This window comes from Strix uralensis, chromosome 1 (assembly GCF_047716275.1).
Source record: "Strix uralensis isolate ZFMK-TIS-50842 chromosome 1, bStrUra1, whole genome shotgun sequence".
Taxonomy (NCBI): Eukaryota; Metazoa; Chordata; class Aves; order Strigiformes; family Strigidae; genus Strix; species Strix uralensis.
This window is the reverse complement of record NC_133972.1, coordinates 123,330,161-123,347,960: the sequence shown is the minus strand read 5'-3', so window position 1 is coordinate 123,347,960 and position 17,800 is coordinate 123,330,161. Positions and strand designations below refer to the sequence as shown.

The 17,800-nt window shown below is 40.1% G+C and overlaps 2 protein-coding genes across 7 annotated transcripts in view; one reads left to right on the top strand and one right to left on the bottom strand.

Annotated features, from left to right (window-relative positions):
- NPC1 (NPC intracellular cholesterol transporter 1) overlaps positions 1-973 on the top strand; it is a 28,907-nt gene extending 27,934 nt beyond the window's left edge. For both annotated transcript variants that reach the window (XM_074879590.1, XM_074879600.1), the window contains one exon: positions 343-973. In XM_074879590.1, the coding sequence (XP_074735691.1) occupies positions 343-425 (83 nt within the window). In that variant the 3' untranslated portion in view covers positions 426-973. The remainder of the gene's footprint in view (positions 1-342) is intronic.
- On the bottom strand, positions 889-17,027 carry RMC1 (regulator of MON1-CCZ1). Of its 5 annotated transcripts, XR_012630304.1 has the most exons (21): positions 16,777-17,027; positions 14,550-14,626; positions 13,028-13,112; positions 12,588-12,644; positions 11,438-11,524; positions 10,083-10,223; positions 8,323-8,426; positions 7,773-7,862; positions 7,558-7,663; positions 6,119-6,230; positions 5,018-5,062; positions 4,552-4,605; positions 4,123-4,251; positions 3,665-3,771; positions 2,833-2,952; positions 2,575-2,652; positions 2,307-2,411; positions 2,153-2,221; positions 1,786-2,011; positions 1,145-1,372; positions 889-1,066 (listed from the first exon to the last, which is right to left on the bottom strand). XR_012630304.1 is itself a non-coding variant. In XM_074879614.1 (20 exons), the coding sequence occupies exons 1-20, from the start codon at positions 16,960-16,962 to the stop codon at positions 1,290-1,292; spliced, it is 2,061 nt and encodes a 686-aa protein (XP_074735715.1). In that variant the 5' UTR covers positions 16,963-17,027; the 3' UTR covers positions 889-1,289. The 5 variants fall into 5 exon arrangements, 4 of the variants coding, with proteins under 4 accessions (XP_074735715.1, XP_074735729.1, XP_074735738.1 ...); XM_074879614.1 differs by having other exon boundaries at positions 889-1,372; XM_074879628.1 differs by lacking the exon at positions 1,145-1,372.
- Between the last annotated feature and the right edge of the window lie 773 nt (positions 17,028-17,800).

Here is a 17,800-nt window from a genome sequence, read left to right as displayed (position 1 = left end):
CATGTCTCAGCCTTGGGGGCAGGATGGTGGGTGGAAGCAACAAACACTTCCTGCATTTGCAGAAGGGATCTCGCTTTGCATTAAGGATGATCCAAACACTGTCCTCTTGATTTTTTGGCAATTCATGCCTATGGTGTAGTTCTTAAAAGCAGACTTTAACTGAGCTTTACTGAGGGGGTTAAGACTGATGGGGACTCACCTGCTGCCCTTGCTGCTGCAAACAGCTATTAACAGCTGAGCAGAAACATGTTTCTGAAGTCTCATCAATGTTAAGCTGGACCTAGACTTTGACTGATCTGCTGTGATGCTGAGACTTTGGAATAACTGTTTTTTCTCACTCAGGCCCATCAGTAAATAAAGCTAAAACTCATGCTGCACAAGAGAGGACCAGAGGTACAGAACGGGAGAGACTCCTCTACTTCTAGTTTTTAACAGTGTTCAGTGGATTCCATGAACTGTGGCTTAGGCCCAACTCTTCGTAAGAACTGAAGCGCAGCAATGTTCTATGACTATCACACTGTAACCACCACTGACTTGACTCCTGCACAGATTCAACTAGAAGATACCAGCTGCAGCTTTGGACATAGCTTTACACTCAGGAAGCGCTATGTGTGGCTCATGTAACAGTATTACTAAAACTAGATGTGTTAACAAGATTACTAAAACACTTCTGTTTTGAAGAGGTTGCATCTTTTTCTTCTAGAAACCTAAACCAGCTGTATTGCAAGTGGAATAGCTTTTTTGTCAATGAAGCAGAGGTGATGTGTATGAGAATGGACTGCTAAACCACTGACACTAATTTTAAATGCAGGTCAATGCAATTTTTGTCTCTATTTTTAGGGGGAAGCCATCACAAGTTGTAATATTTTTTAGTACTATTTGCCAAAATGTCTTGTATATACTTTATTATAAAATAGCAATTTTGTAGTTCAAAAATCTACTTAAATGCAATAAATTAAGTTTATACATTTCAGTGGAAGAGTCTTTCAGAACGTTGTGGGCTTCATGAGAGCTTGTTCTCCAAAAACTTGTTTGAAGAAGGTGACATGTTCTTCACAGTGCTCACCTAAGAGTGGGGCAAAATAAAAGTTAATGTTAACTTTAAAACTCAAACTGAGAAGCAAGATCGTGTAGTTTCACTTACCTCAATTTGTAAGTACTAATTCTTATCTTTAATGTCTTTTGAGTAAAGGAGTTTAACAGTCTTAAAGCAGTGGAATACTGCGGTATCTGCATTCCTGTGACATGTAATCTTGTGGTGAAGCAGAGGTGTGATCTAGTTCTTGTATTTAACCAGCAGATTCATATCCATGACAGTTCTTTACTGTCAGAATGTAAGATCTTGGAGTGGGATTCTTTGCCTGTAGCCTATCTGGTGATTAAGAACATGTTACTGGTGCAAGCAGTATAACTTGATTTTATTTATTTTTTCGTTAAATGAGAGGAAGTGTGGTATAAAGCAGGCCTTGACAACTGAACTCAAAGGTTTCTTGACCCAGTTGCTGGCTTCAGGAGAAGCCACTAATTGAAGATAATGGCTTTGCTAAACTAAGCTCTGCAAGCCAAAGGGGTTAGCTTAATCTGCAAGTTCCTGTTTGGTTCAGCCTCTCTACACTTGTATACAAAGGGGTAAAACAAGTTAACTTTGGAACTAAGCCTGTATTTTAGACTTACCTTCAAGCTGAAGTGCAGCAAGAGGCTTTATCTTATAAGACAGACTTCACTGGATTGGAAGTAAAACAAGTTTGTCAACTGAATATCTTGGTCTAACTGCTTATTGCTTACCTGGTGTGAAACTAGGGTTTCCCCGTAACCGCTGATTTCTTTGTTCAAAGAATCTGAATATAGTGTAGAAAAGCATGTCATCTTCTGCTTGTTTTGCTGCGTCAAGGAACTTGCGGGCTGAAATACTGTCATGTCCTCCAATACCCCTGATGAATCTCAAGGCAGCCAAAACTTGGTGTTTGGACAACAGAACTTCCACTATTTCATCATTTGCTGTGGAAAGTCTCTGTGAAGTCAATCACAGCTGTAAGACTATGCTTCTAACAAATGACTGAGATGCTAGCTAGTCACTTCAAGCTTGGTCAGGTAAGCTGTTTGACAAGTCTAACCCACATGTAATGGAGTTACTATAGTCTGAAATGCTTACTTTTAACATGTCCAGAGAGAGCTGATGTGCAGGAGGGTAAATGCTTTCCAGGGACAGTAACAGACAAGCCTAGGGCAAAAGTAGAAACAACCTTAAAATTCTGAAGACTTCCCACCTCCATCACCAGCTTATTGAAGCAACTGGTCTTACATACCAAAGGCTTTGAGTCACTGAGCACATGGTATTGCAGAAACTGATGGAGCATGTAGAACAAGTTGTGTTGAACAAGGGTTTTGATGACCAGCTCGTACAAGTAGTGCTGTGAATGCAGGAGGAAGACCATCAAAGGTATGTCTCAATAGCAGTTTTTACAGTCTAGAAGGTAGCACAGTATAGGACTTAGACACTTGACCAAGACTGATCTGAAACTCCGTGTAATTTCAGAGAGTGAGGTGATGTACTTTGGCACATAAGTACTTTACCTGAACTGCAATCTGGAACTGGTTAAGAGAGCGAATGTATTCCATCAAGACGGCTATAGTGAACTTATGAGGTGCTTCCTAGACAAGAAAAAAGTATTAGGTGGAACTTGTATTGCTTCCCCTGTTAATGACAACCCTCTAAACAAGCATCAAAATACCTAATCCTGACAACAGAGCCTTCTGCAGGCTAATTCAAGTGGTCAGCTTAAGTTTGCTGCTCTGAGACTACTGCCAAACTAGCACTTAAAATTAACTTACCTTCTTCTCTGTAAATACAGATAAAACATGTGTGTACATGTCAGACTGGTCAATAACTGCTTGAGTGCGGACTGGACGTTTCAGGAGTGGATTACTTCTACTCAGGCCTGCTTCTACCACCTACAAGAAGAAAGCCTTTTTAAAAGAAAACTGTAGTGTTGTAGTACAGTTTTAGTCAGTCTCATCTGTACAGAGACTGTTTTCCACAGGGAATGTAATGATAAACATGTCTTGCTACTGAGCAAGTTAACATCTGTGGTCATGTTATACTGGATGTGTTCTGGTCAGTGTGGGATTTTGTATTAAATTTAAAACTGCTTTTAAAAGTTATATAAATGTAGCTGCTATTATATGCCCTAAAGCCAGGGGATGAATCAAACTTACTCTGTTGACACAGGCCCTCAGCTTTAGGATACTTAGTATGGGACTGTACTGTGTGAGTTACTGTTTGAACTTGCTAGTTCAATAACTAACTCTGAGATGTAGCACTGTTGTAGACATGGTGCAGTGTGCTGTGGAATCAGTGGTTTGGAAACTACTGTGATAGTGATGGATTCCAAGCTGCTCTTTGAGCTTCTACCCTCTACTTTGAAGCACTGGGGTGTGTTACTTGTCACACTGGAGATGAGCTATGCAGCATCTGCCACAACAGAGTGCTAAGTGGGGGTCTTGCTGCACCCTATACAGTAGATCTACAGGGAGCCAGGACCTTGGAGTAGGCCTGAATTTCATAAGCAGAAAAGAGCTGGTATTGTGCCTTCACCATGATGCAACCTGAAATGCAAATAGCATCATCCTGTCTTTGTAAGCTGCTGTAGCTAACATGGTTTACCATAGTATAGCTTTGCTCAGCTTCCAAGTACTTCTTATATTCATGATTCAGTTTGTCAAAAACAGTTGCAATCACAGATAGTGATCCCCTTTCTGGCTCACTGAGCACTGAAAAGATAAAAAGAAAAAAGAACTATGAGGAGAAATAACCAGGGGCTTTAATATTGCCTTTTTCAAAAGCTGATCTCTGCTCTGATTCTTTTTAAAGTTTAGAAATCAAGTTTACTTTCAGTCATGTCAGAGGTATTTTAACTAAATGGGGGGTGTCAAATTCTTTCATGCTGTTAAGTAATTCCTTTAGAATGGTGACTGAGGGTAGTTTAGGCACATGACATTTTACAGGACTAAGCTAGCTTCAGAGGTGATCTCTAATCTAAGAACAGTCCAGCTAACTTGTGCAAGTATTTATGAATAAGCAGTATTGTATTTTCAAGAGACAGACAAAGCATGTGAACTTACTTTGAGAGCACACAGATAGGATAACCATTTTGCATTCTCTCCTTTGCAGAAGGAAATCCATTAGTTTTCCTTTATCTAGCAAGAGGTTAACTACAGGTTCAAGTTTTACTTGAAGACTCCAGAGATAACCTTGATTTGAAGGAATAAAACAAAGTTAGTTGCCTTATACAGCATAACCTAGATATCCAACTTTTCTACCTTAAATCATCATCTAGATATGTTATTTATTTGCCTTCCTAAGTCTGTTTTAGAGCAGCATTACCCCTGAAAAGTTGTAGTAAAAAGATGGTAGTAATCCTCAGTTACCACTATCAAGAGTCATCATCTTACTAGCTCCATCTGCTTACTTGCTTTGTTTAAAGCTGCTTTGTGTAGTGAAGGTATAAACTGGCCCCCCGTTTGCACTGAGTCAAACAGCTCACAACTTACCTTCACTTGCACTGATGATAATATCAGGTTGAAAGACAATCCAGGAAGAAGAATCTAAATGTTAAAGTTCTAACATCCATATTAACACTGATTCTAGACTATTGCTACTAAATCCACACTATGGTATGGAAACAGACCCCATTAACATACTTCTGTTTACAGCCCTCTTCTACAGAAGGTATTGAACCATATTCTTGGAATTATCTTCAGTTTCATGGTGTACCCATGTAATTCCATACAAGCATCTCAAATGACCAAGAAATCCTAATGTAATATTTATATCTCCATATTTACAACTCTATGAAAGTGTTAATGTCTTACAAAGAAGCTGTTTTGTCTTGAAGTAAACAAGCATGGTCAGCTAAAGCTGGATTTAATGGGCCAAAGTAACAAATGCTAGCATCTTCCATCCTTGGTACACTGAAGCTTTTTCTATAAGACTTGTACACTTGTATTTAAAGGATACAGAGTTTACATAGAACAGGAGACTGACTTGTCACAGAGGCTGGACCTGCAGAAAAAATAGCATCAGGTGAAGAACAGTGGCACTCTAGCAACTCTTCTACACTAACAAAATACAAACCATGAGCTTACACTGAAAATGCAAGTATGGATCATAACATGTCTAGCAGTCCTACAGCACACAGACAAAAAAGTGTACCTGCATGTATAGGTGGATCATCTACAAAGAAAATCTGATGCTGTGGGAAGGCAAACATTCTTCAAAACATGATTGTTTTGTTTTTCAGTCAAGTGAAATCATGCCTGTGGTGGTACTAATATGTACTATCTGTAGTACTATAATTCTAAATACATTGGCTCAATTTGCTGTATTTATATGTAATGACTTTAGTTTCTTAAAAAGCAGGACTGGTTTGTACTTTCTGGTCCTAACCTTTGTTTAATATAAACCTCCACCCACACATTTATCAGTCATACCTTCTATTACTGACTTCAACATTCAGATGTTAAAGAGCTTTTAAAGAGAGTCTGTCTTTTCTATATAGAGCACAACACTGCTTTGCTATATGCTAGTGGAACTATGCTCAGACTATTTCTAGCTACTTTCAGTTTGACAGTAGCTATCTGCTACACTTCTAGGACAGGAAGACAATCCAAGAAGAAGAATCTTTAGTGCTGAAGTCCTAACAGTGATCTTCATATTGTTTCTAAGCTTGGATTGTCTTTCAGCCTCTTTATGTGACTTAGGAAGTTAAATAGTCATGACATAAGCCAGAACCATGAAGTGCTTTTGAGCACACACAAATGTTTATAGCTGTGGCAAAAAAACCAACCCAAAACAACACACACACACCCACCCCACTTTGTTTTTACACTTCAGAGTACTATGGAAAGTATGCACCTTAAACAGCAACTCTTGTACATACTATAGAAAAGTAAATTTGGAACAAAAATTTGTGCTCAATTCCTTATCTTCTTTCCTCCCTTACCCTCTCCTAAATACATATAATAGAAATGTTAATGACCAGCATCCTAAAAACTCTTGTATGCCAGCTGTTACACTTAGATAATAAATGTTAAGATATTTATTATATAGCATCTTTACCTGCTACAGGTATTTGATATGGTTGTATTGATCGAGGAGGCAGTACAAATTGATGGATGGTAGTAGACCCATCAAATTCTCCTTTTAGCTTGATATCAAATATAACTGAAGTCTGCAATTGAGAAGAGGAGATTAGCATTCACAAACATGAATTACCACCCATTTACATGTATTTAGGCTGCTTTTCATATTTCCATCTTGTGTTCTCCTTTAGAATCATAGAATGCTTTGGGTTGGAAGGGAGGTAGAAGGGAAGATTAAGCTGCTCTTTGAACACTTCCAACAATGGGGCATCCACAACTTCCCTGGGCAACCTGTTGAGGGTCTCACCTCGTAAAAAATGTCTTCCTTAGGTCCAATCTAAACCTACCCTCCTTCAGTTTAAAACTGTTGCTCCTTGTCTTGTCGCTACAGGCCTTGGTAAAAAGTCTCTCTGTCTGTCTTATAGACTCCCTTGTAAGAGATTCATGTCAAATTCACTGCTTAGTTATGGATGCTAGAAACTGTGAGGAAAATTCTGCATCTTCCTACGATACCCTCATACTTGTACCATTCAGTCATCTTCAACTTGGGTCACTAATGTTCCTACCCAGTAAGGACAACATTCTTAGCTTTGCACACTGGAAATCTGCTTCACTTTCAGTGCAAATGAAGCATGACTTCCTTTATTGTTATCTACTCTATTCAGGCTGATTTTGTTTTCTGTGTTTATAGTTACATGTTTATAACTTGACTGAAATGCTGGAGAGTAAGTGCTCTGGGTTGAATGCTAATGTGTAGAATTAACATGAATTTTAACTGAAACATCAACTAATCATCCTAATGAGATGATATGTGTCCCAGTTCTTGAAGCTGCCCATGAGAAGATAATACAAGAAGCCAAAGCCTTTCCATGTGGTAAGAGCAAAGTACCACTTTAGGTTTACCATTGATCAAGCCTTGCTACTGAGACTACAGACAGGCAAGTTTTACCTATGCTACCGTATGCATAAGATCATTTGTGTTCATAGAAGTTTTTGTAGATCCAGGCCTCCAACCTAAAAAAGCATAAGTTTGTGTCATAGAAACTGATCATTTGAATGTTTGTGATATAAGAGGTTCCCAGGATTCAAAATTTAGCACCCAATTTCACTCTGCTTCTTTATATAATGCCTTAAAAGCCTACACAGTGCAGCAGCAAAATATCACAGGAAACTAACAAGGAAAAAAAAGTGCATGAAAGAAAGAGGCATTAGCAACAGCCCTGATTGTTACCCCAACAGCCTAAAAGGATAACTTTGAATCTCTTATATGGTTTTGTTCCTGCAAATACTCTGGCTTTTGGCAAAGCTAAGTAGATGCAAAAATATCTTCTAGAGCTAACAGGCACTGTTATTAAAGTCTGCCCCTCACTTTTAAAAGATAAGGCACAATGTAATATAAATACGTAATATAAACACCTCAGTATCCTGATGATGTACCACCACCAAGTTATCCACAACATTCAGTGCAAACTTTCCAGTTCTGTTCAGCTTCAAAATATGTGTCTTCTTACAGGAGCCCTCTCTATGGAAATAAGAGATGAGAAGTGGTCAGTAAGCCTGTTTAAACGAGAAGAGCAGAAGTCTCTTACACACATGTGAATTGCCACTAGTGTTCTTTATTCTGCTCTTACCTTGGTAAGTGATAGAGGACTACTTCTGCTCCTGTACTATTGGAAGTCCTTGAGTGATGCCTCAAATAGAGAACATAAAGCTGTCCATATCTAACAAGACAACAGGGTTAAAGCATTATTTTCAAATAAGAGCTCTACCAGTCTGTTAGAGCCATACATTTTATCCTAAAAAACCAGATGTGAGATTACCCAAGCTAAGTGATCAATTAATTAGAAGTGAAAAACAGCACTCACAATGCATGGCCTATACTCATGCAAGTTAGGCATCTAAGAACAACTCTACCAACACATCAGTTCAAAAATGAAGCATTCTCAAAATTTCTGTACCAAACAAGAAGAGTTCCATGTAAGACTTCTCAGTTAGCTTCCCCTTCCCACCTTGCCTCAACAGAGTTTAGATGCTTTGTTCAAGGCAGTAACTGAAGCACTTTAAAGCAACAGTACTGCTAAAACAAGAAACGAGCACAACTGTGTTAATGTTCTTGTCTTTTCTCAGCATCCCCAAACTGTTACACTTTTCTAAGAAAGACCTGATTAGTTAGATACGTACATTGTAGCCATAGCAATATCTCTTTCAGAAAGGCTGAGCTTGGAGGACTTGGGTGCTGCAGGTAGTTCGATTTCAAATTTTGATAGTTTTGACATTGTTCCACTCTGTTAAACAGCAAAAAAACCCAAAGAAATACATTGTTAAGACTTGAAACAGAAAAGGTCTCGAGTAACCTTTTTTCAAATGCTACATCAATAGCACCCCCGTGAGGTGAAGAATGGTGATACCCGAAAAGACAAAAAGGGTTTGACACATTTTTCTACTGTGATCCTAACAACATACTTTTAGGAATTTTAGCACCTTTATCATCTTGATTCTATAACATTAGCTTCAGCTAGCAAAACATTTCCATTTTAATTAAGTCAAGACAAATTTCTATGCAGATCCCACTAACAATTGGCCTGGAGATCTCAAACAACAGTTCTTTTAACTTCCTTTTTCTCTTCCAGCAAAACATATGTTTCAACTCTTAAATAACTGCTTATTGGAAAGGGGAAAATATCAGTACCTTCTACCAGTCATGGTCTCCTTTTGTTCCTGCTAACTCCAGAATCTGCCTTATACTCAGAGTATATTCCTGCTCCTGCCCAAGGTTTCCTCTCTCTTCCTCTTTTCATGTAGAATTTATATTTAAGCAAGTTTTCAGAATTTCCAAAGCTTCTACTGAAATTTGCTTCCCATTCTCATTAACTCATTCTTGAGTGTGAAGTGTGAACACTACAGAAATATATCCTTTGCTAGAGCTCTATTTTCAAAGATTATTTTAGTCCAGTACCTTTCTCAGGAAATCTTTAAAGATTACCTTCTGAACACAAAATTAAAATTATTTAGCTTGAAGCTCAACTTGACACAAAATGTTAAGGAGGGGAAACATGACCTAAGTCCTCAAGAAGAAAACTGTAAGAAGCTAATAAGTTCCACCTAGCCACCTAAGAGAACGTCATTTCAGGATCCAGTACAGACCCTACACAAGATCAAACCAGGATACACATTTGAATAAGCTTCTTTTCAATCTCTTCCCTTAAATGACCAGAGAAATCTTTCTAATCCTTTGAGAGAAGCAGATGAACTCTGTAGTTCTTTTCTCCTAATTTTTTAAATCATCTTACTGCATGATTAACTTAAAACAGAATCTAGTTTTTACTACACGCTTTTTCCAAACCAAAAAGAAAAATATTTTCCCAGTAACCTTAAGTGCTGTCCACAGGGAAGAACACTAAGAGAAAGAAATGCGGTAATCAAAACCCTCTCACTCTTGGGACAATAGTTGTTTCTTAAGCACTACCTTTTCTCTTTCTTTTTTGAATTCATCCACTCACATTTGGAAGGTTGTAGTTATAACCACAAGTGAAAGGCCCTTAATTTTTCTTTATTACCACATTACAGAGTGCAAATGTCCATAGCAAAAGTAAATAATATACACTTAAGTGAAAAATGACCTCTCAAAAGATATTTAAGGTGCCAAATACTGGGTCACTAATTTTTTTTTTTTCCTTTCTTAAAGTCAGCTGTTCAACATTAGGTGGACATGCCTCTTTCCAAAGAGGACATAAGAAAGAGTGAATTACTTAATTTTAAGCCATCACCTAGGAACTACCTTATAGATTTTTGCTTTGTCCTTTGCTTGTTGTCATATAATGATGTGAACATATTCAACTCTTGGAAGAAATCCAGGAAAAGCAATAGAATATTTGAGTGAAGAAGCAGCCTAAAAAAAACGGAAGCACACAAAATGAAAGGTTTGGAACATATTCCTTTACCTTGAAATAGAATGGCTGCAGGACATTGCCAAGGACAGTGGTCGACAGAAGAATAACAGAGCTCTCTGGACAATACATGTACCAGTTGACATTAATACTCTGATTCTTCAGAAGTTTTAAACTTCGTTTCTCTGGTAATACCTGGAAACACAAGTTATTAGCATTATATTCCCATCAGGATTCCAACAGCATAAATGGTATTACACAGTAGTTAGGAATGTTAAGTGAGAAACAGTTAAGTGTAAGGGCATTTACAGTGCTAGAATTAAAAATCAGAAACCTGACAGTTACAGCTTAGGCCCCAATTTACTGTAGCTAAGGAAATGCAGATCAAATCCTCCTCAAATTCTGATGAGCCAGAAGGTGCTGTCTCTTCCCCCTCACCCAGGTCTGGGTGTAAGTTCTGTCCATAATGGAGAAAACACCTAGCTTGACACAGCTAGGTAAGTTCTATTAAAAATTTATTACAATATCTTTGCTGCCTTCACGCCTCAGCTTCCTTAATCTTTTATTTTAAGAACTAAGAGCATATAAACTGATTCTCTTAATTTTTAAGGGCTTAAATAACTTCTCTTCAAAAACACACGTACTTGATTTGGTCCTTTTACCTGCAGGGTTGACATTCATAATCTTTTTGGGTGCTAAATATACTTTTCCCTCCTCAATCAGCAGGAAATAACGCTGCTTCTTCAGTTACTGTCTTTAGTACTAGCTATTAGTAACAGTAATTATGTGAAACACTGTGTCTTAGCTCCAGGACTGGAACTACTGGGAAGTGCACAACTTTGGAGGAAGTTTATAATACCCCTCATCATGAATGTCAGAAAGGGCTATTTATTCGTAGATTTCTTCAAAAACATACGCAAAGGTAGTTACACATAACACAGAGAAACTGGAACAATGAGATTAACATAGGAGAAATCTGCCAATCTGCAGAAGGGTATCACTATCTAGTCAATTATTTGTTCTTTTCTGCATTATAAGCATGCACATATCTTCCCTCATGCTGATTTGTTTTGCATGAAGTGATATTTCACATTATATTTAAATACTCACTTCCATACAAGCCAAGATCTTGTATTAATCTAGAGTTCTCAGGCTTAATTCAGTACTTGTATACGCAGGGTCTTTGTTAGCTGTGCTAAATAACCTGTTAATGATAAATCCCCTCTGGCCCAAAAATGTATTCCTCTCAAAAGAAAAATAATTGTAGTCTGCAAACAAAACAGCAAATTTTCTTTCTTTAGTAGTGCACTTTCTCAATTAGAGAACTAGAAGAAAAGAATTCAAAGATACTGTCACAAATTTACATTTTCAAATCTCTAAATATGTCCTACAGGAGTTATTTGTATTACCTGATAGAATTCAATTCCTTGATCTGTGATGAAGACGATTTCTGTAGAACTTGTCCAGCAGAATCCTAGAATATTGGCATTCTTTGTCTTTTAATAAACAAGCAAACAAACACTCTATTACTTGGAAAAAATAACTATTCGGATAAGCTAATATTACTAAATGAAGAATGCGAGACCAAAGGCAACGTAGTTATCCAATCACTGAGTTAATACTTCTGGCCAACTAGATATCCAGCATGCATCAGCTACTTTTGTAAAGACTTCCAAAACTATGTATGAACACAACTACTGTATGATCTGAATTTCTGGCAGCATGTAAGATTTGCAAGTTTATTACACAGTCAAATTTTCTTTTTGCCCTAAATACAAACAAGTTCCTCTGGTTCCAGCCATACTGCCAATTCAACCAATTCCTGATATGAAAAGCGGGTTCCTTGTGTTGACAGAAATTATGAACTAACTTGCCATGACTCCACTCAGAACACTACCATAAATGCTTTGCTAGAATGGTTTACTCAAACACGTAATCTTAAATAATGAAGCAGAGTCCTTCAGCTTTAAAATCTACAGGAATAAAGGGATCTGTGCGAATCAGATGTTTAAAAATTTACTTTAGCCTTCTAATACCCCTAAATGTAATTTATCTTCATTAAAAAAAAAGTTGGAAAGTACTAAATAATGGTACTTGTTTCTGGTAAAACAATCATCGAAAAACTGTAAGGGTTGTTTAAAAATACCAAACATAGAATGGAAAACTAGTAATAGCTTACTATCACTGATCAGTGAAATTAGGGTAAAACATCCACATTAATGTATCTGGCATTAGTACAATTACTGTCCACTACTTCTGTATCATCAGCACTTTGTCTCTTCTCCTTCCCAAACCTTGACATCTGTTGTCTCGACAGCATTTCCAGTCCTTTCTAGGAAAGAATTCAAGTGACTGGACCAGGAAGTTTTTTAGGGTATTGTTAATACCTGTTCGTTCACCTCAATTCAAACAGGCAGTAGTGACTACACATCTCGTTTACTTCATGACAGTGTTTTGGAAGGTATCTATCTCAATTAGTTCTCTTGTAGAGTAGAGGCCATCAGCGTCAGTGACATTCGAGTTTCACTAAAGCATATAAGCTTGGGACATTTAACTTACCTTACATTCCTGTGTATATTCTAGCTGAGGGCTATCTGGAATAAAATTCAAAAAATCCTGCAAAAACACCCATGAAGTGTATTAGCAACTATGAAGCACAGACAAGATATATACACAGATACAAAAGAACAGTTATTAGTTTATCAAATTACTTTGGATGAGATATATAGAAGAAAAACTTGACTCGTTATATCCCACTTCATCCCCACCAGGGAATTCTTTATAGGAGTTGGCTCTCCCCACACTTTTTCTTAAGTGATGATACTAGCAAAACAACGATGTTGCCTTTTCAACCTCTCAGTGCGATACGAGGAATTTTCACTACAGCTGCTGCTAGCCACCAGACCTCCTGAACTTTCGTCTCAGAGGCTTCTACTCTGGTACTGTAAGTAAAAGATTTCCAGCTCCAATTCCCTATTTGCAGGGTGTAGGTTTCTTACCACACTCTTCAAAGTTCTTTGCACAGCCAGTATCTTGTTCCCCAAGGAAAACTTGATGCACTTCACTTCTCCTTTGTCTTCCATCCTATACAGAAGTAAAAAGAAGCTATGGAAATAGCATCTAAAAATAGTTTCTTACAGAATTCTGTAGTTCTAAAAGACAATGCAGTTCTAAAAGACAATGAGAGAGGAAAAAAGTGTAATGCAAATGCTTTTGAATACAACTCATGAGTGTTGCCTGACAGGTACAGGATTCAAAATTCAGACTAATGGCAGTTCATTCTTCAGAAGTCCTGAACACATCTGTTGCAGAAACATGGCTAAAGCTGCACAAATTAGCACCTGAAGTTACTACAAATGCTCAACTCTGTTGGCCTGTGATGTGGAACTATTCAAACCTGTGTTCTCAGTTCTGTCCCAGTGAGCCTGGAGTTCTGTCAGCCCTGGCAACATCCTACAATCAGCTCCTTTACTTCCAGAAGTACTGCTAAATGACCCAAGCCTACCTGCTTCCCCCATTAGGACACATCATCAAGAATCATTTCTGATATTAAAGAGACAGCGAGGCTCTTTTCACATCATTTGAAAAAATAAAAAAATGTATTCTTACCAAACAAGCATCAGTACAATCAGCATAAATAAGGTAGTTCTACTTCCAGTATGCATTATTAAGTCCAGACAGAGAGAGCGTGAGATAGTCAAGCAGAAAACTTGAACCTCCTGAAGTTCACTGAGTATTTTCAGCTCCCTCAAGATTTGTGACAAGGGTAGTCAAATTAAAATGTCAAATAAAAATATTAACTTTCAGGACAGGCCCTATGTAATACCTGACAGACCACAGTAAACACACCTCGACTACAAACTGTTTCATCCATATCTGGATTGAAGCAACCTTCAAGCAAAAGAATACTTCTTTACATATGGACAGCAGAGTGCAAAGAGCCATTGCTCTTAACAGAGGCACGTACAAAATGTTTCTAAAGACAAAGTAGTTTCATTGAAAGTACTGTTGTCAGATTCTGCAAGAAAAACATTTCAACAGAAAACAGAAGATATAAAAAAAGACAATTTAGATTAAACAAGAAACAGAATGCAAGAAACCTACACGTAGGAAACACTGTGCTTGAATCACAGGCATGAAATTCCGAAATTACAGTTCTTTACACATTTAAGTTTACTTCATTTTGTTTAACTTGCTAAACTGCATCCTTGGATAAGTCACTGCTATTGTAGGAATCATAAGTTTGAATCTCCACACTCTCTCACATATACAGTGTGTTTTATTAAAAAATTGCTGTTTAACAAAAAAAAGCCATAGTCTACTAACTTTTTTTTTCCCCAGAAGACTATAAATTAATGAGGGCAAAGCATGCCATCTTAATTGCAAGATTATGTCTAAGAACAAAATCAAAATATGATCACAACTACTTATAAGCTTTATGTCTGAAATACATTAGGTCAGGACTAAGTACCACATAATTTTAAGATTGCAGAATTCTATCCCAAGACAACAAAGTCTTACCTGAAGGAAATGGGATTTCTATCCTCTAAACCTTTAACAACAACTCCCGTAGCTCCACCAGATCGAACAGCAAAAACCTATAAAAAGAATTTTGAACATAATCTGCCAGTTTGCAGTGAGATTCAGTAAATAACTCCTCCTTCTGGAGCTCCAAGATTACTTAAACAGGTTTCCAACTGTACTGTAACAGTCTTGTAGGCATATTCTGAACTACTAGGCAAGTTAAAATGGTAAAAGTCTGTATAAGCTTTTATTTTCTTTCTTTTTTTTTTTAATATTCATATTTTCCTAAGTCAGGTAGTAGTAAAGGTATCTGAGACATCAGAGCATCGTTTAAAACAAAAAGGAAGTCAGCTTGGGGATTGGGAAGAGATGCAACTCCATGACCCAGGAGCTTGATCCTGTCAGATCATGTTATTAGACAGGAATAGTTTAATAGTAATCTGTACTTTTGCCTGTACGTAAGAAGTTTCAGCTGACTTCCACTAACAACTTAAAGACTTCCTCTAGCACAGCTACATATATGTGTATAAAACCTGTTAGAGTTATACCGCTTTTGAGCTGCAATAAGGTAACATTAAAAAAAGTCATGCTGTTACAAACTAACTGGCTTAAAAAAAAGAAAGTCGGGCAGATGCCTTATTTGTACTTGTTGTACATGTAGAAGCACTAGACACACAGATCAGAGTAACATACAAATTTTTGCAGCATTGGCCACGCTACTGGTGCAGTATGCTCATGCAGGAATACAGGTGTCAAGACTACAAATCGCAAACAAGTCCACAGCCTTACTAGAAGGATAAATACTTAGTTTAACTCCTTTTAATGTAGATAGACAATTAAGGCAACGCTCTCTTTGCAAGATGAGAAGACAGCAAGGACAGATCTCTCAGAAGGCTGTTCACGTGGGAAACTGTTATTGTAATACTGACTACAAATTATTTAGACACATCGGAAACTAAACAATTTTAGAGCAGCAAGAAAGCATGGAGAAGTAAATTTACAGTTGAAAATAAGTTTCTTTCAAGTGAGCTCTTAAAAACGAGTTTCTGTGTAGTTATATCACATCCACACTGTGATACAGTGTCTCCCAAGAGGCATGTTTAAGTAATCTTGTTTCAGCTGGCCCTCAGAACATAAGTAAAGGATTACAGTTTATAAAGAGAAAGGACACGAATAATTCTGAACAGAGTGCAACAGCAAGAACCACATCCCAGAAATATGCCTCCTCTCTCCAAATATGCCACTGACCAAGTCCATGCTGCACGTGGCAAACCATGCCATTTATATGGGGAAGAAAGCTTCAACATTTCAATTCTGTCAATGCTGAGGTGACAGAACGGTTACAGCAATTAAACAGCGGAATATATCCACATCTACATAAGCCTTGTGACAGACTGGATCTTTTAGCTATACTGAGTTGAATACTCAGAAGTCCATAGGCTTTCTAAGGGGAAACATGCTTAAAAGAACTAAAGCCAAGAAATAAAAAACAAAGCATTCACTCAGGTCTGAGTCACAAGGCAAGCCACAAATATTAATTTTTATGAATATACTGAACTTTAGGAATTGAAAAGGGAAAAAAAAAAAAAAAAAAACACAGAAACAAAGCTAACTGTGAAGTGTCAAAGTTTGCCAGTAATGTTGGGACATTTCGAATATAAAGTAAAAGTGCTGATTCTGAAGAATTCCAGAAAGACCTTACAGCAGTGAGAGTAAAGGCAGGTGAAATTTAACCTAATAAATCTATGATGATGCATTTCCCCAAAAATTTCTACAGGTCCTGAGGCAGCCGCCCAGCAGCAGGACCTCACACTGTAACAGTTCCACAGAAGGGCAACAACCAGACTCACGCTCAGCAGCCGAAGGGTGGGGAGGAAACCAAACCCAGGCATGAGAGCCTGCACACACCTCTTCTCGGAGAGCCAACAGAGCAGCGGCGGGAAAGGGTGAGAGGCAACAAGCCCGAAGCCGCGACCGCAGCAGGCAGAGCCCGGCGAGGCACGGAGCGGGTGCCCGGGACCCGCCGGCTGCTCCCTCTCCCCTGACGCCCTCCACGGCAGGCTGGGGGCTCGCCACTGACAACAGGCAGCGGTTCTCCCTCACACAGCGCCGGGGCGGGCGGTGGGCCGAGGTCCGGAGGCGACGGCGAACACCGCCCAGCGGCCTGTCAGGACGGGGGAGCGCGGCCTCCCGCGCGGGGAGGGGCTGCCGCCGCCGCACCCACCTGCTTGTTGGCCTCGTCGAAGAAGACGCAGTTGACAGGGTTGGCCTTCTCGAAGTGCACGGGCCGCGCGCACAGCGCCAGGTAGCAGCCGCCCTCCCCAGCTCTCGCTCTCACTCCTTCCTCTCCTCCTCCTCCTCCGCCCGGCGCCTCTTCCTCCGCCGGCGGCGGCGGCGCCTCGCGGCTCATGGCGGCGGCTCGCGCGGCACAAGTCACCCGGCACAAGCAGCCCCTCACACACCCGCCCCACCCACCTCCCGGCCGCCCGCTTCCTGTTTACACTCCCTCCACACGTGACGCGGGACACGGCTGCCTTAAAGGCGCAGAGCGCCGCGGCAGGAGGGCAGCGCGCGGCTGGGCGCCGCCGGGCCGGCAGGGGAGGAGGCGGCAGCGGCGGCGGCGGCTCAGGGGTATGAAGGCCCCGCCCCGCACGCGGGCGCGCGCCTCCCCCACAGGCCGTGGGCGCGCGCGCGGGGAGGAGGGGCGGGGCTCCGGGGTTGCCCCGCCCACCCCGTCGCTCTCCTCACGGCCCCGGTGCGGCGGGAGCCGGCCGGGCCCATCGCCTCCCCGCCTGCCGCCCACGGGCAGGGCGGCTCTTCGCGGGAGGGGGCCGGGCCGCGGCCACAAGCGCGCCGGCGCCGTGGGTTCTTCCGGGGCCTCGCCTCGCCCCGAGGGGCAACCGGGCCCTTGGATGTGGGGAGGCCGCGGTGTGGGTACCGCTCTGCCGTGCGGCCCCGCGCCGAAATCTGTTCCTGCCCCTTTGTTAGCCAGCCGGTGGGTTTGCTAGCCTCCTGGAAGAAAAATACTTCGAGCCGATACGTCCCACAGGAGATAAAGACGTTTGGCCCAACCTTTTATAGCGCTTGCTCAAAAAAAAAAAAAAACCACCAAAACTTTTAGGTGGGGAAAACAAGGAACCAACCGCTTCAGAGCTCTGCGTTAAGTTGTCCACACTTACTGCATCATCACTGAAAAGCAGTCACTATCGATGCTGCTTTTGGGCATGAAACTGCTTTTCAGTGGCTAG